The sequence below is a fragment of the Daucus carota genome, chromosome 5 (genome assembly GCF_001625215.2).
Source record: "Daucus carota subsp. sativus chromosome 5, DH1 v3.0, whole genome shotgun sequence".
Classification (NCBI taxonomy): domain Eukaryota; kingdom Viridiplantae; phylum Streptophyta; class Magnoliopsida; order Apiales; family Apiaceae; genus Daucus; species Daucus carota.
The window spans coordinates 28,716,047-28,740,988 of NC_030385.2; the positions used below are offsets into that span (position 1 = coordinate 28,716,047).

Below are 24,942 nucleotides of genomic sequence, written 5' to 3' on the forward strand. Positions count from 1 at the left end.
TGACAACCAACATTTATTTTTCGCATTTTGCCGGAAATAAATAATTACTTTCACATTGTTGTGATAATTCGAGTCGAGTTGAGTTCGAACTGTTGGCGGGTATTATTGTTATTTTTGCTGGTTTATGTATGAAGGGACTTTTGTGATGGATTAATACTCTTCCTTATCAAGTTGGGTTGGAGTTGGGAGTAATTATAATTCCCTTATCTATTTACTGAAAAGTGACAGCAAGAAAGATTCATGAAAAAGAAATGGGAAATCAAAAAAAAAAAAAACAAAAAACTGATGCATTGATGACTCATATTTCCCACCACTGTTTAAAATCCTTCACTTAGCTTAGAAACCATCTTTATAAATGGACCCAACTTGATCAGACTCCCATGCTATGTTTGCCTCCTCCAATGATGAGTGGCTATAAATAAAGATGATATGAATCATTAATCATAGACTTGATAACATGTTAAAAATGGGCTGTTTAGGTTTGCCAATGAGGATTCTCATGTTGGTCTGTTTCATTCATTTATTTTTCATCAGTGTTTGTTCACAGGATGATAGTACTACTACAGGCACTGTTTCTGTAGATGGTAGAAATGCCATTGCAGTTGTAGATGATGATTATGTTTGTGCCACTTTGGATTGGTGGCCACCTGAAAAATGTGATTATGGGACTTGTAGTTGGGGAAAGACTTCTCTACTTACATTGGTACCTATTTTGCTTATCCTAGTTAGATACTAATACGTCGCAATTTTTCTGGAACCTCTGTATGTATGTGCTGCATTAGATTTTACTTAGTGCCGTCTAATTTAAGGCGATTTCTTGTCCTTTGTTTAATGCATGATATAGTTAAATGTTTCGGTAAGTACTGTGAAGGTGGCATAGTTCATGTAAAAATGTTGTGCAGAGTGAATTGCTGGTATCTTGATTTTGAAAACATTATGAATTTGTTGGGGTACTGATTTCTCTATTGCTTTGATGGTTCTTCTTTTCTTGCAGGATCTTAGCAATGAGATTTTCTTAAAAGCCATCAAAGGTACTTAATCTTCTCAAATATTTTTAATCTGATAACTTCAATAATGACCACATTTCTAATGATCAAGGAGAGTTTGATTGACTAGTATGATATTGATGCAGCTTTTTCACCATTAAAGATTAGATTAGGTGGGAGCTTGCAGGATAAACTCATATACGAAACCGAGGATCATGCTCAACCTTGCACACCTTTTGTTAATAAATCTTCAGAGATTTTTGGTTTTGCTCAGGGCTGCCTACCATTGCACAGATGGGATGAACTCAATCTTTTCTTCCAAAAATCTGGGTAAGAAGCAGTCTAGATGTTTTCAAAGCTCTTTTATCTTGATACTTCGTAAGCTCTGTGAGCTGTATATGACTTTTGATTACATATTATGTTTAGCGCCAAGATCATTTTTGGATTAAACGCCCTCAATGGAAGATCTATACGTTCTGGTTCTGCTGTTGGAAAATGGGATTCCACAAATGCAGAATCTTTCATACAGTATACTGTCAAAAAGAACTACAGGATTCAAGGTTGGGAGTTTGGTAAGTAGCTTTCGCCTATTCTTATACTCACAATGGACATGATAAAAGCACTTGCAATATAATACAAGACTCTCATGCTCAAATCTTTTCAGGAAACGAGTTAAGTGGCACTGGAATTGGTGTAAGAGTTGCAGCAGATCAATACTCTTTGGACACAATCTCTCTGATTAATCTGGTCCAAGATATATACAAGGGTGAAGAATTTCAGCCACAAATTATAGCACCCGGAGGATTCTTTGATGCAAATTGGTTCAAAGAATTCGTAAGCAAAACACCTAAGCTGAATGCTGTTACTCATCATATCTATAATCTTGGCGCAGGTAACATGTAGTAGGCATAAGATTTGTTTTCAACATAGAACTTGTGTGCGAATGCTTATCATATTCGCTTATTTGTAGGAGTTGATCAACACCTTGTTGAACGGATTCTTGATCCATCTTATCTTGATGGCATAGCTGATACCTTTAAACAACTCCAGAGCATAGTGAAGAGTTCACAGGCATCAGCATGGGTTGGTGAGTCTGGAGGGGCATACAATAGTGGTCACGATCTCGTGTCCAATGCATTTGTGTATAGTTTTTGGTACTATTTCTATCTCTACAGTATAAAAAGTTCTACCTTCTTGAACTTCTGAAATCGTTTTTATAAAATCACATAATGTTGTTGTCTTTCTCATACAATATCATGTCAGGTATTTGGATCAGCTTGGTATGGCTGCAACTTACGATACAAAGACGTACTGCAGACAAACACTGATAGGCGGAAACTATGGTCTACTCAACACACAAAGCTTTGTCCCTAATCCTGATTTCTACAGGTCATTAAATTGAAATCTACATTAGACCATAAAAGCTATTGCAGCTAAATATTAAGGCCGTGTTCTGAGTACTGATACGTTTACGTCCTTGCAGTGCTCTTCTTTGGCACCGGTTGATGGGAAGAAAAGTTCTATCTACTAGCTTTTCTGGAACAAAGAAACTCCGTGCTTACACTCACTGTGCAAAACAATCTGTAAGTTACCTTTCCATTATGTACACAAGAACTCAAAGATTGTAGCAAGATCTCACAAACTATTTCACATTGCAGAATGGTATCACAATGCTATTGATCAATCTTGATAACAGCACAACAGTTCAGATAACACCGACCTTCAGCAAGACCTCATCGCAGAAAAGTAAACAAGGGTTCCAATATCAAAGATCAAAGTTGCTTATGCAGCTAACTGGAGATGAAATTGACAGAAGGAAAACAAGAAAAGAGTACCATCTGACAGCGAAAGACGGGGATTTACATAGTCAGACAATGCTTCTTAATGGACGGCCTTTAACTTTAACTTCATCTGGAGACATACCACCATTAGTTCCAGTTGATGTAAAAGTATCAGAGCCTATTAGTGTTGCTCCTTATTCTATCGTATTCGTTCACCTACCAAATGTACTTCTCCCCGCTTGCAAGTGAGTGGGGGAATAATTGTTTCCACACTTTCATGACACCACAACCACAGCTTGGTGCTTAAGCTATACTACATATGTACACTGGAAATAAAGGAATGCATGCCCAAAATTGCAAGGCATGCAACACATTGTAGAAAACTTGCTTACATTGCGTTTATTATCTCTTTAAAAATTCTATTTACATTACTATGTTTCATGTAAGATAATAATTCTAAGAAAAGGGTCCTCGTCCCGACCATCACGTGCCCTTGAAAGCATTAGGCCAGTTAACGCGTCGTGAACACTTGATGGCGGACACCAAGACTCTTTAAGAACTCATAAATATTTGATTTTGGTCTGAATGGATTATTGTCTTGGGTATTGTATGGATTGGTATTTTTGTAACACGAGTATACAATAAAGGTGGGTCAAGCTTTTCCGTTAACAAAAACTCATTTGCTAAAATTTTCAAATTTTATCTCGACAATAATGAGTGGAGCTGGAGATCCAATTCTCGAATTTCAAATTAATCGTTTTACGAGACTGATAGAGCTTTTACTTTTTATATTTTTAATATAATATTACATAAGCATTCAATAAACATATATTACAATTTTAATCGAGTTGAACTCGACCCGGATTAATCACATTCGAGCTTTTGTTACGAGACAGTAATAGAATTGATCTCAGTTTTTAAGTTTTAACTCCAACATATTAAACTCCTGTCGAACTGAACTTCAAACTTAAAAAGTAAGACTCAGTTGAGCTCTGAGCTCAAGCATGATCAAAAGCTCAACAGTCACACTGATCAGTGTAAAATGGCAGACAGCTCGGTTTCCAGCCCACTCAAGTCATTGCAAATGTGCAATGAATCCCTGGATAATATTAAATAATCTTCTGGCTTCATGCTGCTGCAGCTACATCATTTTAGATAACTATTTGCAGAAAACTTGAAAAAGCGTTTCTTCCACAAATTTGAGAACATCAATAATGCAGGGACTTCAAATTACAAGAACCTGTTAACCGGTACAGAAGCAGTTACAAAAACTAAAGAGCAGCCGCAAATATTCTAAATAAAGTTGTATATCTTTCTAATTGTTACAAATATCATAAACATGGATATTCTCTTTAACTAAGTGTACAGTCATAACATAATTTAAAGCTAGATGTATCCCAACCCCAATCAAACACGACATAATCCAAAATCCTAAAAAGATACAGATATCGATCACAGGCTTTAGAGCTACATGTACACAAAGGAACAAATGTACAAATTGATTCTTGCTTTTTTAGCCTGAAACTCTCCAATGACCAATAGGCATTTAATTTAAACTTAAAGGCCCTTGGCCAAAAACTTGTACCACTTTAGCATCCCCCAGACGACCAAAACTGCTTAAAGACCTCAGCAGCAATAATTTCTCGAAAACAAAACAAAGCAGAATATAAAATTCATCCAATCTTCAGCTTCTCATTGCTGGAGTCACCAATTGCCATTTTTCTCATTAGAGCCCTGAAGATTGTAACTACTGCGATCAGAGATATTTCCATGTGCTCAGAACTACTTGTCTTTATACAAAGCTGGCCCATTTGCCTGCTGTTTATATTTGCATTAACCGAAAAATTAGTTCCCCGCCCTAATCTGAAGTCAGACTGTATATTACCGCCGAAAATTGTTTCATTGTTCAAAGACGTCACTGTCATTGCCAGACTCACCTTGTCATTCCTAACAGGGTAGTCCTTCCCCCTAAAAGTAGTTTCAATGCTCCCACCATAAGCTGCCTGTCCAAGACCACCCATTCGGCCACCATTGATTACGAACTTTAATCTCTTGCCAACTGAAATGCCATCTTCGAGTTTGGCACCAAAAAAGTACTTGTTTCCAAAAGATGTAGCAGAAAGACCACATTCGGTGAAATTGTGTTTTAAAGTCCTCAGCTTTGTGTTGCCATGAACAGTGTAGATCATTTCGGCACCAGAAGATTGCACATCTACTCCTACTCCACAAGTGGGCCCTCCTGGATGTATGAAGGCTGCAGCACACTGGGATTGTATATTGAAATCTTGCTTGTCCTTGCTCATCTGTCCACTTACCGAGGCAAAAACGTTTCTTCTTAATTCTGCAGTCGTGTCTAGATTGATTCCATCAAAGCCAATATCATGATCCCATCCATGGGGATCAAGCACAGGTCTTGCAAGCCACTGATCACTTGTTATGACACAACGGTATCTATGTACAGGGTAATCTGGATCAAAACTTAAGGGGACTGCCATATCTGGTAATGCAACAGGTTCTGGAGTCTCTTCCAAATTATCAGAACCATCAATAGCCGAAGCCTCACCCTTGATATATTTCTTTTCCCTTGTGCAAATCTCCTCTTTTAATTGTTTCTTCAGAAAAAGGGTCTCCCTGTAATCCAGCTCATCAAGATAGTCCTTTTTCTGATCATTGGTCAGTTTCTTAAACTGAGACTTTGTCAGGATTCGGATAGGAGGTAACTGTTCATACTCATCACATTCGTCGTCCTCGATATCAGAAAGAGATAGTTTATCAATATCATTATTGTCTCCAGTGTTGCTCATAATATGATGTCGAAGAAATGCTGACAGAAGATGGGGAAGAGAAGGCAATCGCTGATTGCTAGGTGGCCCTAATTCTATACTGTCTTGGAATTTCAAAAGAGTATTAACATCAGCCAGAATTTTGGTGCACATGCATAACAGAAAGAACTGGAATCTCCAAGCCTGTCCATTAGGCAGAATTTTCTCTCCGTTGATATCAGTCCTACATTGAGCATGATTTTCCACAAGGACCACTGGATTTTCAAGCTTAGTATCAGCAACAGCTTGGTGGATATAGTGTTGAACCAGATTTGTGCACTGAGCCACGTACGATTCGTAAGTGACAGCATACCCATTGGCTCCCTCTGGAAGACCAGAGGATGAATGGGTCATTACAATAATTGTGTTAAACCATATGGCAGAACCAAAGACTTCAGTTATCAGCTTCAATAGTGGGTAATCACTGTAACCATTGTTGATCAAATCAAGGCGTTCAAAATATAAAACCATGTCTGCAGGGTGCTTTCTCAGAAATTTCTTTACATTGTACAGAATCTTCCTATTTTTCCTGACTGTCCCTGTAGAGGAAGGCAGCAGGCCAGGAGTATCAATGAAAGATATCTTTATTCCATTAAAAGTACCTGCAATTTCTTGGACCCTATCAGTGGCAGGATGGAATGCATCAGTCATGACTTTGGTTTCATCAAATATGGAATTGATAGTTGAGCTTTTGCCAACACCTGTTTTCCCCAGGACAAGCACCCTAAATGAGAAGTCCAATTCAGGAACACCAGACGTCTCTTGCTCTGCAGCTATTGCTCTAGCTGTATCACGTCTAATGTTAGCTCTTTTTAAATCTGATTCCCCTGCCGATAGTAAAATTGCCAGGTGTATCCGGTATAATACCTTTGCCACCAAAAGATTGTCCTGCATATGCCCAAGTCGTTGGAGAAGACGCAAAAATTTAATTTGAAGGCTCTCAATCTTCGACAATGTATCCAATTCTCTGTCTATATTAACAGAACGAGGCTGACTTGAAGAGTTCTCAACCACATTTAGCTGTGAAGAGGGATGGTTATGATATTCTGGGTTTCCACCGGAAAAAACAGAAGTTTCAGCAACAGAAGAAACATGCATCAAATTGGCCGTCTGTGCAGAACCTAATTGGAAAGTTAAAACAAGATAATAGATTAATAAACTTACGACGAAATGTGATTAATATAACCAAAAAGGGCTAAAAAAACTGAAATATATCATACATGTTTTGTCGTTTTCCTTTTTACGTGATAGGTATGTACACGTTTTACTTTTTATGTAATAGGTACAGCTTCTCAAATATTGAAAAGATAAATATGAATATGCAGCTAGATACGTGGTACGTGGCAAACTAGTAACTAGTAAGATCTTGGCAGTTTGTCGAAAATACAGATCGGTTTATGTAAGAAATATCTTATCTACATATAGCTTTGTCTTAGTGATGGGCTGATGGCACTTATTTTAACGAATAGAGAACCATGGAATGTGTAGATTCAAGTAATAGAGAGAAAAAGAGAATTAAGAAAGGATACAAACAGGAATATAAGACGCTTACGGAATTTACATAATTTTTTCAATAAATTGTTGGCGGCAGTGGCCAAGTAGCTACCTCTATCTGCCGACTCGTCATGTACGGATTCCTCCTCAAAAAAGGTACCGCCTGACAGTGGTCTTGCTGATGCAAAAGACTTGGATAATAACTGAGAAAATATCCAATCTTTAACGCTCATCATGCTTCCTGCAAGTCAGAATTTAAGAGAATGTATAATTTGAATGTGCTCTCAGTAACCACCAAGCTTGAACGCTAAGAGACTGAATTTGAATCTGATGCTTAAGAAAGTATCAAAGCGTAACAACATATGCATTTTTAAAAAGTAAACCAAATAGTAAAAACATTTTCACGTATTAAGAAAACTTATAACAAGATTTACACTCTCGCATAATGGGTTTTTGGGGGGGTTTCTAAGAGCAACATTGAACAGCATAAATTTCCAGCTTACGAAAACAATCATTTGCAAGAACCCTGGACAAGAGATGCCTCTGTTCACGGTGTCGGTTTTTTGACACTGAGGTGCAACACTGATGGCAAGTAGAATGACGTAAATTGCTATGACAAACCAGAAAAAGAAGGCATTAGACCCTGACAAATAGATAACTTTACTCCTGTTTAATTTTGTTACGTCACATTTCATCAACATATAGTATGCTACAATTCTACACGCAATATACCCTTCCAGTCTTGAAGGGCTATCAAGACATAATTGCAGTCAGCAACACTTGATAAAATAAGTAATTAAGCTTGGGAGCAGCTAATAACAGTGCAAGATTACACTAATTATTACTCAATTTTATGATGTCAGGAACCTAGAAACATATTGCCCTAACATTTTCATATCAGGAAGTAATTGTATCACTATAATCAACCAATACCTTAAAGAATTTAACATTCACAGCCCATAATTCATTACATAACACAACCAAAATATAAAAAAAAAGGAACCCTCGTCACAAAATCAAAACTTTGAGACAAAAGAGTGATTGTTTTACCTTAACTAAGAGTTGGGACCAAACCCAAGTGATGGGCTAGGTAGTTTTGAGCAGCTTGAGTCTACAACCTTGTTGATCACATGTAGTACATAATCATTCTAAATCCCCAACAGAATTAATATGTTTGTATTGGAATATCAAGGAATTTAAGAACTGAGGAAGAGAAGATTCGAAGTGCAAGGAGAGAAGCGCCCTTATCTTTTGTCTGACCTAATTTGACGATAACATTTGGGGACAAAACAACAATATTAGTATCTCGAGATTTTCTAGATCAGACAGGCCAAAACGACGTTGTTGTGCCTTCCTTCAATAGCCCACATAGGATTTTCTTTTTCTAAAATATATTAAAACTTTTATGTTACACATTAAAAATATTTAAAATTTATTTATGTTAAGCGTGTATATTTTTTATTTTTTATGATAAGTTATCAAATTTAATTTATTATTATTATAAAATTTATAAAAACAAATATGTATAGAATTATAGAAATAAGGTTCTTATCTTATACTCCCTCCGTCCTCCTCAATTGTTTACATTGGAGGGGGACACGGAAACCAAGACAATGTATAAAAAATGAGTAAATTTAGATGAAAAGTGGGTAAAGTGGCGGGACCTATCAATATTTAATAATAGATTTGAGATAGTGGAGGAAAGTAGTGGGTGTAATAGTAGTTTTTATTGTTAAATATGAGATAGTAGGGGAAGATAGTGGGTGTAATGATGAGAAAAATTTACTATTTATAGTAACGTAAAGAAATGAGAGGGACGCCCCAAAATAGTAACTATAAAGAAATGAGAGGGACAGAGGGAGTATTAATATGCAAAACGATTTAGATGTCATTCTTGTCTAAATTATTATTACGTTATGACTTTATTGCAGCTACACTATTTTAATTTAACATGGAGATGGCCTAAATATTTACTTATTAAATATTTACTTACATGAATAATGTACCAATCAATTATTTTATTATTGCCCGATTACATTCCGTCAAATAATATAGATGAACGTTTCAGTTTTGGACAAAAGTTAAATTAAGGAGTATAACAGTTTTAACGAGTGCTTGTCTGTGTAAAAACACTTCAATAATAGTCGAGCTCGTGTTCATTACATTTTCCTTCAAAACTAAACCCTATAGCCCCAAACTCCAAAATGAGTTGTAATGACAACATAAATGACGTGGATAACCAGGGGAAAAGATGAAATGGACAAGTACAGGCCTCATGTATGGTGTCAGTGAAGTACTCTAATCTTTCAGTTGTTATATTTATGCATGCATATTTGGTCATTGTTTTGCTTAAATTTTTTGGGTTTTAGTGTTAACAAATGTAATGTGTTAGTACTAGTTTTGCTTGATATTTTTTTTGAAATATGTATATTTGTGTTAGTATTAGTTGCGCCTATTGATATTTTGTGATATTTTTTTGAAATCGGAATATTTGTTATAATTGGAATGTTAGTATATGAGATCAATTAGTATTTGGTATGTGAGTGTATGATATCACTTAGTTGTGATGATAGTAATATATCGTCCTGTGTTAATTTGTTTTGTATATGTATTTAAGTTCTAGAAGAATAATTCACAAAAAAGTTGCATTTGGAAAGGAATTAGAAGAAAACCCTAAGTTATATGATGGTGAATCTGTGTACTATATTGATTTCTGCGATGCTGATCAAATGAGCTTGCTAGAGTTAAACACAATGATTGTCTCTTGTTGTTCTGAAAGGGGGTATTTTAGATTGTGGTGTACTTGTCAGGCACCACATTAGATTTTGGTTTGTTTGAGTTAGAAAGTGATGTTTATATCTTGAAAATGCGTCAAATGATCAAACCTAAGTTTGACTATGTGGAGATATATGTCATAAGAATGCCAGCAATTGCTAGAGAATATGATATGGGGTCATCACAAGAAGAAATACTTATGCAAAATCCTTTCCTAGAATCAACACAAGCAAAAATAGATTTAGAAGAAAGTAAGAGATTTGGAGGGATTGTGTAAAGATTTTTCTGATGATGATGAGATTGATAATGAGTATGTGGCTGATCAATCTGAGGGTGGTAGTGAGAGTTTTCATTCGGATGAGTCCAACAAGGACATTAGTGATGATGATCTAATATTTGACAAGAATGCTAATAGGATAGTCCATGAAGACTATGATAATTTTCATGAAAATCATCATGCAAATATTGAGAAAAACACTACTGACAAAAATAAAAAATCTAAAAAAACAAAGAGAGGGGAAGAATGTTGATAAGGAAAAAAATGATGACGACATGGATGACAATGTAGATACCGATAATTCAAGTGTTTATGTTGTATCTGATGAATAAAGAATGGCTTGTAACTCAACTGATGATGAAGAGTCAAACTTCCCCGGGTTTAATGAAGATACTGATATGGAAAGACCCAGTTTTTGAGTTAGGGTTTGTTTAATAGTTCTACAACATTCATAAAGAGCCTTGCAAATGGAAAGTGTATGCTTCTGCACTTAACAAGAGCATCACCTATCAAATAAGATCTTTGATGAATAAACACACTTACATGCCCACCTTCCATAAGAAACAGATTAACTCTAATTGAATAGCTTAGTATTATGAGAAAGAATTAAGAATGAATCCAGAATGACTGGTCAAGAATTTTCACAAGAAATTTTTTTATGATTTAAAGTGTGAGGTCTCCAAGCACTTTGTCTACAAAGCCAAGATTGGAGCATTAATTAAGATCAATGCACTTATGAACTACAATTTGATCAAGTATTGGATTATGGATGTGAAGTGAAGAGGGTCATTCCTGAAAGCACAATGAAGATTCTAACTAAGAATCCAGAGCCGGAAACAAATAGGGATAGGTTCATGAGGATTTATGTCTGCTTTGGACCATTGAAACAGGTCTCTGTGCAGTTCTGTCGGCACATTGTTGGCTTGGATGAGTGTCGCCTTAAGTGCCCTTTTGGTGGTCAGTTGTTAGCTGCGGTGGGAGTGGATGCCAATGATGGCATGTACCCCATTGCATGGGTATTTGTACAAACTAAGATCATAGATTTTTAGAGTTGGATTTTGAATTTATTTAGGTGAGGTTTGAATATTCAAAATGATGCTGAATAAACCTTCATTTTTAATAGACAGAAGGTATGTCTCTTTTCATTTAAATAGTGCATTTATATTAATATGTCATGACATTTATAATTGAATTCTTGTTTGGTGCGTAGGAACTGATTAATGTCTTAGAATAAATGGTATCAAATGCAGAACATAGATTTTGTGTAATGCATTTGTACCAAAATATGCACAAGAAATTCAAGGGCATTGTTTTAAGACAATTATTTTAGAAATCTATCTATAGGGTCACTACAGATTAGGTTTTGAATATGCACATGAATAAAATGATTTTTTTATAGTATTTTCATAATTTAAGCATCACATATGTTTCATTTTCTTTAATTTTACAAATTGCTCCCAAATGTCATGATTGACTTATGGCAGAATTCAAAAGTCAATCGACAAGAACTGCTCATTCACAGTGATATGTTTGTTAACAACCAGTGTGAAGTGTTTAATAGCAGTATTAAAAAATATAGAGACATACCTATCATAATTATGTTTAAAAAATTATATAAATCAGGGAAAATTTTTGGTTATAGAAACAGTTATCTACCAACATTACTAGTTTGATATTTAATTCAAGTTAATTTAAATGAAAGTCTAAAGTGGAGGAAAAAGATTATTATACAAAAATACCGAGAAGAGAAGAGAGGTGATAAAATAGAATCATAATTTTCTGATTTATGGTCAGTAAATTTATGATCGCTCGATCCAGTTCAGTAAATTTTGATGCTCGAACCAACCATTTTTGAACTAGGTGATTCATGTGTATAATAGAGGAAACTTGAATGGTCAAATAGTGATATAGTTTATAATTAATGTAGTTGTATAATACTCTCTTCGTTTCAAGATGTATGACGCTTTGACTTTTTGCACATAGTTTAAAATCCTTTGACCATGTACTTATATTTATTATTTTTAAAATTTTATTTTTTAAATAAAAATATATAGTCAAAATTTTAAAGTATAAATTTTTTTAAAAAAAATGATGATTCTAGGTGCTTGGTCAAAACACTTTGAAATGTGCGTAAAAAGTCAAAACGTCATATTTTTGAAACGGAGGGAGTATTCTTGATAGTTTGGTGCGGGTTTAAAGCAAATCTACAGAGTTTAAAATCCTCGCCGCAGGGAACCAAAGGATTAAAAACTCATTTATGGGAAATCGTTAAAAAATGTACTTTAGCTCAACTAGATCTGGGGTCAACTAACCTCTTAAAATTACTGATGTTATCCTATTTGTCATTTTATGTTTTCTCATGTATTCAGACTTTCATGCATGACAGTATGATGCTGGTACAACTAATCAAGCTGTAAGTAAAAAAGAAATTAAAAACGATTAATTATACAAAGTAGCATTATAAAAATTAACGTTTTACCTAATCCAGAATTAATAATTAGCAAGAGAGAAACCTTACTCCTAACCGAGGAAACCATTTTGAAATGATGGTCAGCTCAAGTATTAAAAACTGATTTACTGTACCTAATACTAAGATCAGCCGCCGAGCTTCATGGAGAAAATAGTACAATTTATAAATCTCACTTTTATGATATAAAAGTTTAACAAGAACTACATAACATAAAAAATTAATTCCAGTTACACTAAAAGAGTTTTATACACATACAATTTAAGCACTCGTTTAAGATATTAATCATCGCTTTATCAAAAAAAGATATTAATCATCGCAACTAAAATTTTGTGATTAATTAGCTTTCGATCGGGCTAGCCTAATAAAAGCTTTGTAAAATCTTGTCTTCTAGTAGTTGGATTTGTGAACACAGCATACCAACTCCTACAACTAGGATTATTTTGCTGCATTTTCTTGATTAGGCAGATTTGTTATTGTTAATCAAGGTGTTAAAATCGCTTTTAATATACTCTTGTTATCACTTCTGTTAGTTTTTCTCTCAAATGTTATACACTCCATAGTCTTCAATTTTTTTTTTTTTTTTGCTATATTTAATTATTCCTGGGATAAAAACGTAAAATACGTAAGCTACCCTTTTGATTGGCTTGTTGCACGTCGATGGGCGAAGACAAGAGGCTGCAGTCTTAAAACTCGGCCAAAGCGAAATTTCCTGTGTGATGCTAAGCTTTGCGAAGGTGACTAGCTGTCATTTACTTTTATAACGTCAGGGATAAATGAAGAAGAAGGCGTTCTGGCACTTCTTGGACTTGTGCTTGCTTCAACTAAGAAAAATACGTTCCTGTTAACTTTTATCAGATAACTAGCCAAGTATCGAATTTTACTTTTTATCTTTACCGTAATTCTATAAGGAATAGCTAATTTTAAGGAGAGATGAGACAGAAAAAAGAAAAGGGAAACAAAGTGATAAATTAATATTTATAGACAAATAATAAAATTTTGAGCAATGCGAGATACTTTTTATATTTTTTCATGTAACTGATGTGATAACACACATATTTTATTTTGTTTTTTGGACATATCTACACCGGTCCTGCAGTCCTACATTATTATTAAAATTCCTGCCAATTATACTGTAGTATTTGAGAATATTTTGAAACGATTCCAAGAGTTTCTCGCATTTTCTAAAATTATCCATAGAAATTGCCTAGAATGTTTATTTTAAAAAATATCCAATTTAAATAGATTTGTTGTGTTTTTGCAATTAAAGAACAACTTTTTTTTTTGCTAATTATGATTATAGTCTTAGGTCGAATCCAGGATTTCGGACGAAATTGATCGAAGTCTCATAAAATTTTATCCGAACTTGTTTAAAATAAGTTTTTTGTTCTTGGTAGTTTAAAAAAAAAAAAAAAGTTTTTTGTTCTCGGTGAAGAAAAAAAGTTAAATAAAGAGGATAAGCATGCAAGGGTGACATATCTTTTTGGGGGTATTATTTTATTTATGAGGAAGGAAAAACAAAAAGGTGCAAGTGTATAAACAAAAACATACAAAACCCCCACATGCGACATTAGACCGGTCCTGCTCATTTAAGTTGAGACTTATCACCACTTAAGAGGGCTCCCAAGTGTTACTGTAATTAATTAACGTTGTTGTTGTTCTCCGACTTGAAGAACTCAACAAGAAGCAGCAGCAGACTCTTTTTGTTCTCCCCGACCACACTAAGCTCACATTACTCATAATGTTTGGCCTCTAATTACTTTAATTTAGTTATTAGTAGTAATCACATCGGAGTCATGTCTACCGCCGACGTGAACGGAAACGAGGATTACGTCACCCAGCCACTCCTGCTCCACCGATCACCTTCCAACCTCACCTCTCAAGTTGCCATCGTCGGCTCCAATCTCTGTCCTATCGAAAGCCTCGACTATGAGTCTCTCTCTCTCTCTCTCTCTCTCTCTCCCCCCCACTCCCACTCTCTCTCTCTCTCTCTCTCTCTCTCTCTCTCTCTCTCTCTCTCTCTCTCCCACTCTCTCTCCCTCTCTCTCAATTTATTTATTCGTCTGTGTTTGTTTAAATTTGATCTGTAGTAAATAATTAGTTGTTCGTTGAATATGATGGTTAGGATAAATGAGAATGAGTTGTTCAAGGAAGACTGGAGGAGTAGAGGCAAAGTACAGTTTGTTCAATATGTGTTCATGAAATGGATACTTTGTTTGTTGATCGGATTCATTGTTAGTGCTATTGCTTTCTGTAACAATCTTGCTGTCGAGAATCTCGCTGGCATGAAGTTCGTTGTCACTTCCAATATGATGTTAGCTCAAAAGTAATGCATCTTTCCTTTACACTTGTTTATGAATGTGTGTGTGATTATGTTGATGCTACTAGTTTGATTGAATTGTGGAGGATTGTGACAGGTTTGCGTCGGCCTTTGCTGTGTTTGCTGCTTCCAATTTTGGTCTTACCTTGTTTGCTTGTTTAATTACTGCTTTTATTGCTCCCGAAGCTGCCGGTTCTGGCATTCCTGAAGTTAAGGCTTACTTGAATGGCGTTGATGCTCCAGCTATTTTCTCTCTCAAAACACTTCTTGTTAAGGTAATAGCCATTGCAGCTATTTAATTCATTTCCAACAAGTCAGTACTTGAAAAGTTGAATTTTTGATTTATCGAAACTTAGAGTAACTAGGTTAAAGGTCAGTAGATAAAAGGGACATGCACCACCATCATTATTCCATACTGCCTAAACCTACAAAAAGAGAAACTAATGGTTTTGAGTGGATCATGTTGTGCTTGTTTAGTGTTGCTTATAAGTTTATTTCATCTACCTCAGGTTCTCTCTTATTTTTTCTACTCGTTTGCTATACTGATCATGCGCAGATAGTCGGTAGCATTGCTGCTGTCTCGTCATCTCTTCACGTTGGAAAGGCAGGACCAATGGTGCATACTGGAGCATGCATTGCTGCAATCACAGGTCAGGGAGGGTCTAAGAAATATAAATTAACATGGAGATGGTTACGATATTTCAAGAACGACCGAGACAGGAGAGATCTTGTCACATGTGGCTCTGCTGCTGGGATGGCTGCTGCTTTTCGTGCCCCGGTTGGTGGTGTGCTGTTTGCTCTTGAAGAAATGGCATCTTGGTATTGATAATACATGCTTCTTCCAAAATCTGTGTTTGCGTCAACAACATTGTTATTTTTTTGTAAAATAAGTCTTCAAACATAATATAATAAGTCCAAATCAGTTCTCTTGTCGGTTAAAATATGTTTGGAATTGCGTGATAAAAGTGTTTTTTTGTCGGAAGTCCTTTTGGTTGACTAGAAATTGGACTGTGATAGTAAACTGCCTATTTCATTTCGCGCAAGCATGAATTTTTCATTTAATTAGGTCTCCCTGGCATAATAAATCGGCACTCACGTTCCTTAGGCTTCTCACAAACTTGTTAGCGTAACAATTAATGTGGTTTCTCTTTCTGTCAGTTAGAATATGGAAATACTGTGGCCCTGTATCTTTTATTAACATTCGTATATTTGCAGCCTTCAATGTTAGGATCCATTGTGTAAATTGGACCTTTTAGGATCATACAGTAACACAAAAGTTTGCAGGTGGAGAAGTGCACTTGTATGGAGATCTTTCTTCACAACAGCTGTTGTCGCCATTGTGCTCCGGGCATTAATTGATATCTGTTTGAGCGGCAGATGTGGACTATTTGGAACTGGGGGTCTTATAATGTATGATGTGACCTCCGCTAATGTAACTTATCATCTTTCTGATGTTCCTCCGGTTCTTCTTCTTGGAGTCATAGGAGGTATTTTGGGGAGTTTGTACAATTATATTTTGGAAAAGGTACTCCGGTTGTACAATCTGATTAATGAGTAAGTTCCAAAATCTTTTTTGTGTTCACCTTCTATGCATCAAGAAAATTTTACTAAAAACATGATGGCTACCTATTTTGTGAAACCTAGTTCTAATATTATTTATTGATTTTGCAGAAAAGGCATTGCTTATAAGATACTTCTTGCTTGCTCGATTTCCATTCTTACATCCTGTCTTCTGTTTGGATTACCGTGGCTTGCATCTTGCCAGCCTTGCCCTGCTGATGCATCAGAACCTTGCCCAACAATTGGTCGATCTGGTAATTACAAGAAGTTTCAGTGTCAACCTGGTCATTACAATGATCTTGCAAGCCTCTTTTTTAACACAAATGACGATGCAATCAAAAACTTATTTAGTAAAGACACCGACGCTGAATTCCAACACACATCAATTATCTTATTTTTCATCACCTGCTTCTTCCTCAGTATCTTTAGTTATGGAATCGTCGCTCCTGCTGGTCTCTTTGTTCCCGTAATTGTGACCGGCGCTTCTTATGGACGCTTTGTTGGAATGTTGGTTGGTTCACATTCAAATTTAAACCATGGTCTTTTTGCGGTCCTAGGTTCCGCTTCATTTCTTGGGGGATCGATGAGGATGACTGTTTCATTATGTGTCATTATCTTAGAATTAACCAATAATCTTCTGTTGTTACCGCTGATAATGATTGTCCTTCTGATTTCTAAGACAGTAGCTGATGCGTTCGATGAAAATATATATGATCTTATTATGAAGTTAAAGGGCTTCCCATATCTAGAAACTCATGCTGAACCATACATGAGACAGTTGACAGTTGGAGATGTTGTCACAGGTCCACTACAGCTCTTTCATGGCATTGAGAAGGTTGGTAATATAGTACATGTTCTGAAGACTACAGGGCATAATGGTTTTCCTGTGATAGATGAAGCTCCATTTTCTGAATCCCCTGTATTATTTGGTCTGATCCTTCGTGCTCATCTTATGACATTGTTAAAGAAAAAAGCTTTCTTGCTTACTCCTGTGCGAACAGATATTAGTGCTTTCAAGCACTTCTCAGCAAATGATTTTGCCAAGAAAGGTCTTAGCAAGCGTGACAACATAGAAGAAATTAAGTTGACTGCAGAAGAGATGGAGATGTATATCGACTTGCATCCGTACACCAATGCTTCACCTTATACTGTTGTGGAGTCGATGTCATTAGCGAAGGCACTCATACTTTTTCGAGAAGTTGGTCTGAGACATCTGATGGTGATACCCAAGATATCCGGCGTAAGAATCTTATCCTGCATATTCTTGACTTCAATTTGTAGGAAACTTATTGTATATACTTTTTCTAAATTACGGAGCCATTCATTTAATTTAATGCAAGTCTGTCATAAGATTTGTTGTTAATAGTTACTAAAGCTGCTGTCCTACACTGTTCCTTCTTACTTAAACCTACTTCTCCTCCATCTTTAGATTCAATTCCATATGTGATTTTCTAGTTTTCGTTTTTTTACCTAGTAATTGCTTATAAACTCCGTTTTATCTTAAATGCAGAAATGGCCAGTGGTGGGCATATTGACAAGGCATGATTTCATGCCAGAACATATACTGGGTCTGCACCCGATGTTGTCAAGTAGCAGGTGGAGAAGATTAAGGATCAACTTCTCGCAAACGGACAGAAGGGTTTAGTGGCGCCTCAGCCTGAGAGCTCAGTATAGGGGTTCACTTGTGACCAAATTTGTGCACAAAGCTTTACATCATTAACCTTAAAGGGCCAGATGAAGATTCTATTGTGAATTTACTTGTAGAATACAGAATAGAAAGATGATAGAGATGTTAAGATTATCACAACTTTTTCATAATTACAACTCTTTAGTTAAGATTTTTACCTTTTTTAAGTAAATATTTTAGCTAGCTACAATTTCTGTATTTTAGCTAGCTACAATTTCTGCCACATCGAATTTGATTTTAGAATGCTAGATCTATGTAGACCTGCAAGTACATATTCTGTCCTTGCGTTCTTACCATTTTGGTCCGAAATTAGCTTCACTTGAGGTTTATGTAGTTTCTGTTCAACTTTTAGGTAGTCTGATTAACAAGAATCGGAATCTCAAACCCATATATTGGTGTTTGAATTAACAATTTTGTTGTATGAAATCAATGGGGATATCCGTTCTCATATTCCTCCTTCCTATTCCCAATTTTCATTCTTACGCACTATCCAAACGTTCCTTAATCTGTCAACAGAAAAATAGAGTGTAAACTTTGGATATACGCTATCATCAAGTAGATATTCCATGCAATCCAATTTTCATGATATGCAATAAAGACGATTAAAGTGATTTTCCTTGGCTTGTAGAATTCAGTTGCATGGGATAATTTCATCTGGTATGTCTTTTATTTCAAACCACCCTTTTTTGTAACAGAAATAACAATTGAACAAGTTGATTTCAAAAGCCTCAATAATTTACACTCATGTCATAGTCTTTGCAGTTGCAACAGCATATCATTACACGACTGATATATGCTTACATTTCTAATATCTCCCAATCTGTTACAAGATCTTACACTAAAGAATAAGGTAGAGAACCCAGCTAACTTTCTCACAACATTCACCCCCCCCCCCCAGCAATGGTCATAGAATATGGAAATACTAGTAAAGAAATCTTTTTTAATTTTAATAATTTCCTATTCTTTTGCTTCTAAGGTAGTCCATTCTAATCCCCCACAACTGCTCTCCCACTGTTTTCATTTCTGGTCGATCAGCTCGTGTAGGTGCCACACAACGGAATGCCAAATCAAACATTTTCTTCAATGTATCTCTGTCCACAGTTGCCCCCATGGAAGGGTCCAATATTTCCTTCATGTTTCCGTTCTCGTACTTCGTAAAAGCCTGTTCAACCATTTATAATAATTTCATTCAAAACTTGGGAGGACAATAAAATTATCACAAAGATCTTCTCATGCATCTTACATGGAACCATAAGCCAGCATCATCTAAAACAAATATGTAGACTAGAATTTGCACCAGGCATGATATGAATAATATAACAAGTTTCCAAATGTAACTGTTCATTTGATTTAAGATGTGGGATGTGACATGAGTGATCACCTGAAACTAGTTCTTACTTCTTACTTCTTAGTAACAAGGATCCCATATAGGCAACTATAGCATTAAGGGTGTCATAAAACTGAGGCTGCATTCAAGCTTCTGAACCAAATTGTGCTCCTAACATTCAAGCTTCTGGACCAAATTGTGCTCCTAATGTCATACAGATTTGAGTCCTTGACCTACTTGAACTTTTGGGTCGGTAAATCAGCTTCAATCCAATAAGGTAGCAAACAATGTTCACCATGGCTTGTGCACGATGTTGAGCCTTTGGCCTAAGCCTTTGGTAGTAGTGGCTTCACTCTAATCACCCATCATACATAAATGTACAAGTTTTACTAGGTTTTCTATACAATAAACTCTTCCAGTAATCATAATGTTAAACTCAATATACAAATAACTTTGAGCAAACAATCATATGGGCATTCACCCCGGAAAGTGTTCTCCTTAGGTACTGAAATTTGAACCAACCTAGCCAAAACTGAACGGTGAGCTGACGCAAGGTTAGCCATTTTGTTGAAGTCAACCCTATCAGACATACAACCTTTATTCCTAATTTTATTTTAGGTTTAGCAGGGGAGAATGAATATTCTCCGGAATTTTAAGCGTCTGAAAGAATTGGGTCACAAATAAACAAATTGGCCATGTAATTGCGCTGAGTTCATTGCTTTCTCTCAGTTAGACTATGTTCCTTATATTCTACATGGATCAGAACTTATAACTAAAGTAACATGTTTGGAAGCTTCCCATGTGTATACTTATGTACAGCATGCAGCATAGACATCTCTCGCATAGCCACATATGCTTACAATATAATATATACTGATAGTGGCAGTAAGAAACTTACCCATCTAATCGTCACCCTCTCTTCAGGTGCTCGCTTTGGCTCCACAGGCCGACGGCCTGTCAGAATCTCTAACATCAAAACACCAAAAGAATATACATCACTTTTTGGCGTCAGTTGAAATGTCTTCATATACTCGGGGTCAAGGTAACCAACTGTTCCTTTTACTTTTGTCGACACATGGGTCTTATCAGACTCCATATCTCCAAGCCTCGCAAACCCGAAATCAGCAACTTTGGCTCGCATGCTCTCGGTCAGAAGAATATTGGTCGACTTAACGTCTCGGTGGATAATTTTCTTTTCTGTTGCAAGATACAGAAAATTAGTTTAGAATGATCCAAAAAATAGTAACAAAGAATACTTTTTATCTTGAGATTCTTAAAAACCTGCGTATTGATGGAGATAAGTCAAGCCATGAGCAACATCAATGGAGATCTCAAGTCGCTGATTAAAATCCAGGGGATTTCCTCGCAAACCTGCAAGAAGCAGCAAAACATCTGAGCTTTAAGCCTAAAACTGAGATTGGAGTGTGCTCGAGTCCCTTAAATTTGAAACCTTACCGTCCAAGTGGTCTCTTAAAGTACCATTAGGCACAAACTCAGTGATAATAAGACAATCATTTCCTTTATCAACATAACCAAGCAGCTTCACTAGATTCCGATGATCGATTTTGGCTAGAAGTTCGACCTCAGTTTTGAATTCAAGTTTCATTGCTTCAAAATGTTCCTGTTGATATTTTGTTTGAGTGTGAATATAACGGTATAGAAAGCAAAAAATGGCCCGTATAGACCTTGAACACAGCATGCTCAAGGAAATGATAGGCATAGTGAATATGCTGGTCTCTGTATTTTTATCTTCATCAATATTGCAAGCCTCATACAGATAGTATTTGAGCAGAACTCCATGGCAATTAATCAGTTATGCAGTTATATATGCTTGATAAAAGTATAGCAAGCAACGACTAGATGAAAATTTCATCAAGTGAAAACATCAATTTCTTACATTTTGAAACCCTGATGCCAAAAAGAGGGAGATCTAAACAGAGCATTAGAAAATTCATAGAACAGCCTACATATCCAGCATTATAATATGGAGTAATATCTTTCATGAAAGCTAGTCTCTTCCTTGGGTTCTGGAAATTGTATTCAACCATATTCGTACACATCAGATATGGATTCTCCATCAATGTGGAACTGTTGGTTTTACAAGTAATAACCTATCATACCCATACACATCAGACATGGATTCTCCAAAAAGAACAATGTGGAGGCAGTTGCTTTCCACAAATGGACTCAGAAGTTATAAACAAGTGACCAAATTCCGCCGTATTATAGTAAAAGCCCTAAACTATATCCTTATTAAATCAAATTTTCAAGCTTCAAAGTGAATATCTGTAATATGTTACTCTGAAGTCTGATCTTATAGATAATTCAACCATTTCTATAAGATTACCCTGCCCCTCCCCCAAAACTCCCTAGAAGCCGAATGTGAACAACTGCCTGCATAAGCTAGTGTATAATTCCAGTAAGATTAGTAATGTAGTTCATGAAAATTTTTAGCTTACCTTCTTTGCTCGTTTTATGGCAACAACCTGACCATCTCGGAGTTTGCCTTTGTACACTGTCCCAAAACCTCCTTCACCTAATCGAAGTGATGGCGAGAAATTTTGTGTAGCGGTAGCAGCCTGACTCATGCTTAGATGAACTGACCCAACCCTGTTAAGTTTCGGAGACATGGAGAACCTCGAAGGGCTTGGTGGCACTCGCATCGGACTGGCAGGAACTTTCTCAGAAACAGAATTCATCTCTAAGGAGGACATAGAATCAACTGCAAGAACAATACAAAGTTAATTTGTGTGTGATATTGAAGAATGACCAAGGTAAAACATTCATGCAAAAGATATGCATAGAAACTATAACATGGATGCAAAATAAAATCATATATTACTAATTGAGACAAAGAGAAGTTACACAGAAATTAATCATGAAGACTCCATTGTTTGGAAGGAAAAACTTGAAGAAATTGTGGAAAGAAGAATAAAAGAGTAAAACCTGAAGAAAGATACAGAACAAATTTTTTTTTTTTTAATGACAAAATTAGTCAAAGATACGAGTAGGAGAAATGAGCATTCATTAGTAAAGTTGTTGTGGTATGTGATTAAGGAATTAAAATTAAAAATTTATGTCCAGAAAAGAAGCGGCCCATGTCTTCCAACCAATTGAAGCAAGCCTCTTTAAAAGAGCATGCATATATCACATGTATTAACAAGGTTGTCAGCCTCACTACGTAGGCCTTTCTTTAATATAAAAAACTGTTCCGAGTTTTTTTTTGAACTCACTTGAAACTGGTTCTTTTGAAAGCACAGTATGTTCTGATTCTTTTCTTCTGGCACGAAAGCAAGGGCAAAGAAAAGCACAGCATAGAACAAACATTCCTGGCACTGCCATAGCCAAACTTTTAGGGTTCAGCACAGGTTTGTGCTCATTCTCTTCAACAGGAAGACTTTTATGATGTTTTGAAGTTTCTACTGTGATTGATCCTTGCAAAAGTTTTCTTGCAGCCTCCAAGGGTAGCTCATCTGCAAGATAGCACCAACTTATATTTAAACAGAACATAAGTAGTGTACAAGCATTTCGAAGATATCATAAAACAATTAAACATAGTATATACCTAATGCAAGATTCAACACACAGTAGCGGTTCACAATTTTTGTACCGATGAAGCAATGGTTTGACACATAGAGCTTTAGGGTTTTACAGAATAACTGTCTGTCCACTAATTTGTCATTTATGTAAAACAATTCCTGGCCAGAATTACTTAAAGAACGAACCCTATATGTACCACATGAAGCTGGCTGAATCAACCTGGAGGAAAATACTGCTGGAAACTGAACCAACAACAAGAAGCTCAACAGAACTACTGCCCTTCTCAGAAATACCTTATATACACGCTTCATCTTTCACCACTAAATCAATGAAAAGGATCACAAAAATTTTCGATTCTTACAACACACAAAGAATTCTGTCTGTGCAATTCACTAAACTGGTAATCTACAATATATGAGACATAGAATTCTTCGAATTTTCGATCTTTAAGGAATTGGAAAGTGATCCTAACAGGCAAGCACAATTTCCACAATCACTGCTCGAGTAAACCAAAAGTCTTCAAACCCAACAAAAAGAAAAGATGCAACCTAAGTGCCTAACAAAACAATGATAATTTGAACAAGCATGGCCCAATATCAATCAATTTCCAATTCTATAAAACAGATTCTACGAAATTTCCAATCAACATAATTCAAGAAACTAAAGTATCATACAGCTAACAGATAAAGTAAAGCTGATAACTTTCAGGGGCTTTTACATAAGTTGATCATCAAACAAGCTAACAACATAGAACTATTTTAAAAGAAACAAGCTTTAAGATACCCAATTCACCAAATCATCAAACAAGAAGAACCCATGTAAGAAAAGAGCTGAATTCAATAACCCAATACGACAAGACAGTTTATTAAAGTAGTTGGACATATATACATAAAAAAAAAGGTACATATGTCCTAAATTCACAATAATTAACTCTTTGAATATGGTTTGTGGTAAGAAAATCAAACCTGAGATAAAGGCGGCTGAGTTCTGAGTTGTAACAGAAAGTCTTGGCTTAAGATTTATTTTATTATTAAAAATTAATGGGAATAATAATAAGCACAAAAACCGGCCTAATAGAAAAATGGTGGGCCATGGCTGTGATGTAACACATAACACGGTAATACAATGTACATCCATGTTACCATGTATTTATTTACACTGGCCCTGTTTATATGCACAAGAAGAAATGATAGATTTGAACGTATTTTATTATTTAAAAAATATAACACCTTTATTTACAGGTTTATTTTTCATGGCAAAAATTTAGACTTGGTTGATGATCGGAAATTGCGAGTCAACGAAAAGGGAAAGTGGCGAGGCAGCTGGTGGAATGGATGACCCAAACACGGCTTCGGCTTCGGCTTCGTAAGCTATAATTGCTTGGATCATGGAGTGGTCACGCTGGGCTGGCACTCAAATGTCACTCAAATGAAGAGGGGTGTATTTGATTGGAATTTTAATGGATTATTTTTAGTTTATGAATTTTAATGGATTGTGTGTAATTTTGATTTTGTGCGGATTCTTGATAAAATGTCGCAGAGTTGATAGGATTTAAGCACAATGTTTCAAAATATCATTGATTTTGATGTGATTTCAAAAAACTCAAAATACACTGAAAAGCCACAAAATCTATCATTTTATGAAGTCCAAAAAAATCCATCAGCATTTGAATACCATCAGATTTTAATGGATTTTAAACAATCTCAATTGAATATGTTAGAGAAGTCGCTAGTACATAGCAGAATATCATCGGATTTTAATGAATTTTAAACAATCTCAATCAAATACCATCGGATTTTGTAGCATAATTCAAAAACCTAATTAAATACCTCAAGATTTTAATGGATTTCAAACAACCCCAATCGAATACCCTCGGATTTCATTAAAAAAAATGCTTTAAAATCCC

At 35.7% G+C, this 24,942-nt stretch overlaps 4 protein-coding genes across 7 annotated transcripts; 2 read left to right on the top strand and 2 right to left on the bottom strand.

The window, feature by feature from the left end:
- Positions 1 to 351: 351 nt before the first annotated feature.
- Positions 352 to 3,198, top strand: LOC108220198 (heparanase-like protein 3). Its single transcript, XM_017393891.2, has 9 exons — positions 352 to 703; positions 995 to 1,031; positions 1,133 to 1,316; positions 1,413 to 1,558; positions 1,651 to 1,878; positions 1,957 to 2,140; positions 2,250 to 2,375; positions 2,470 to 2,569; positions 2,645 to 3,198. The coding sequence occupies exons 1-9, from the start codon at positions 458 to 460 to the stop codon at positions 3,014 to 3,016; spliced, it is 1,623 nt and encodes a 540-aa protein (XP_017249380.1). The 5' UTR covers positions 352 to 457; the 3' UTR covers positions 3,017 to 3,198.
- An 858-nt stretch (positions 3,199 to 4,056) lies between these two features.
- LOC108223589 (translocase of chloroplast 90, chloroplastic) lies at positions 4,057 to 8,394 on the bottom strand. Of its 2 annotated transcripts, none has more exons than XM_017397910.2 (3): positions 8,134 to 8,394; positions 7,196 to 7,324; positions 4,057 to 6,710 (listed from the first exon to the last, which is right to left on the bottom strand). In XM_017397910.2, exons 2-3 carry the CDS (start codon positions 7,317 to 7,319, stop codon positions 4,441 to 4,443), a joined length of 2,394 nt encoding a protein of 797 aa, XP_017253399.1. In that variant the 5' UTR covers positions 7,320 to 7,324; positions 8,134 to 8,394; the 3' UTR covers positions 4,057 to 4,440. The 2 variants fall into 2 exon arrangements, with proteins under 2 accessions (XP_017253399.1, XP_063949559.1); XM_064093489.1 differs by having other exon boundaries at positions 7,142 to 7,324; positions 8,134 to 8,387.
- A 5,826-nt stretch (positions 8,395 to 14,220) lies between these two features.
- Positions 14,221 to 18,465, top strand: LOC108219709 (putative chloride channel-like protein CLC-g). Its single transcript, XM_017393210.2, has 7 exons — positions 14,221 to 14,535; positions 14,728 to 14,928; positions 15,020 to 15,197; positions 15,479 to 15,741; positions 16,207 to 16,476; positions 16,594 to 17,722; positions 17,993 to 18,465. Exons 1-7 carry the CDS (start codon positions 14,399 to 14,401, stop codon positions 18,125 to 18,127), a joined length of 2,313 nt encoding a protein of 770 aa, XP_017248699.1. The 5' UTR covers positions 14,221 to 14,398; the 3' UTR covers positions 18,128 to 18,465.
- A 454-nt stretch (positions 18,466 to 18,919) lies between these two features.
- On the bottom strand, positions 18,920 to 24,188 carry LOC108223506 (calmodulin-binding receptor-like cytoplasmic kinase 3). Of its 3 annotated transcripts, none has more exons than XM_064094633.1 (7): positions 24,002 to 24,188; positions 22,730 to 22,969; positions 21,956 to 22,218; positions 20,952 to 21,117; positions 20,778 to 20,867; positions 20,395 to 20,693; positions 18,920 to 19,331 (listed from the first exon to the last, which is right to left on the bottom strand). In XM_064094633.1, exons 1-7 carry the CDS (start codon positions 24,171 to 24,173, stop codon positions 19,116 to 19,118), a joined length of 1,446 nt encoding a protein of 481 aa, XP_063950703.1. In that variant the 5' UTR covers positions 24,174 to 24,188; the 3' UTR covers positions 18,920 to 19,115. The 3 variants fall into 3 exon arrangements, with proteins under 3 accessions (XP_063950703.1, XP_017253295.1, XP_063950704.1); XM_017397806.2 differs by having other exon boundaries at positions 23,062 to 24,023; XM_064094634.1 differs by lacking the exon at positions 24,002 to 24,188 and adding an exon at positions 23,820 to 23,957.
- Between the last annotated feature and the right edge of the window lie 754 nt (positions 24,189 to 24,942).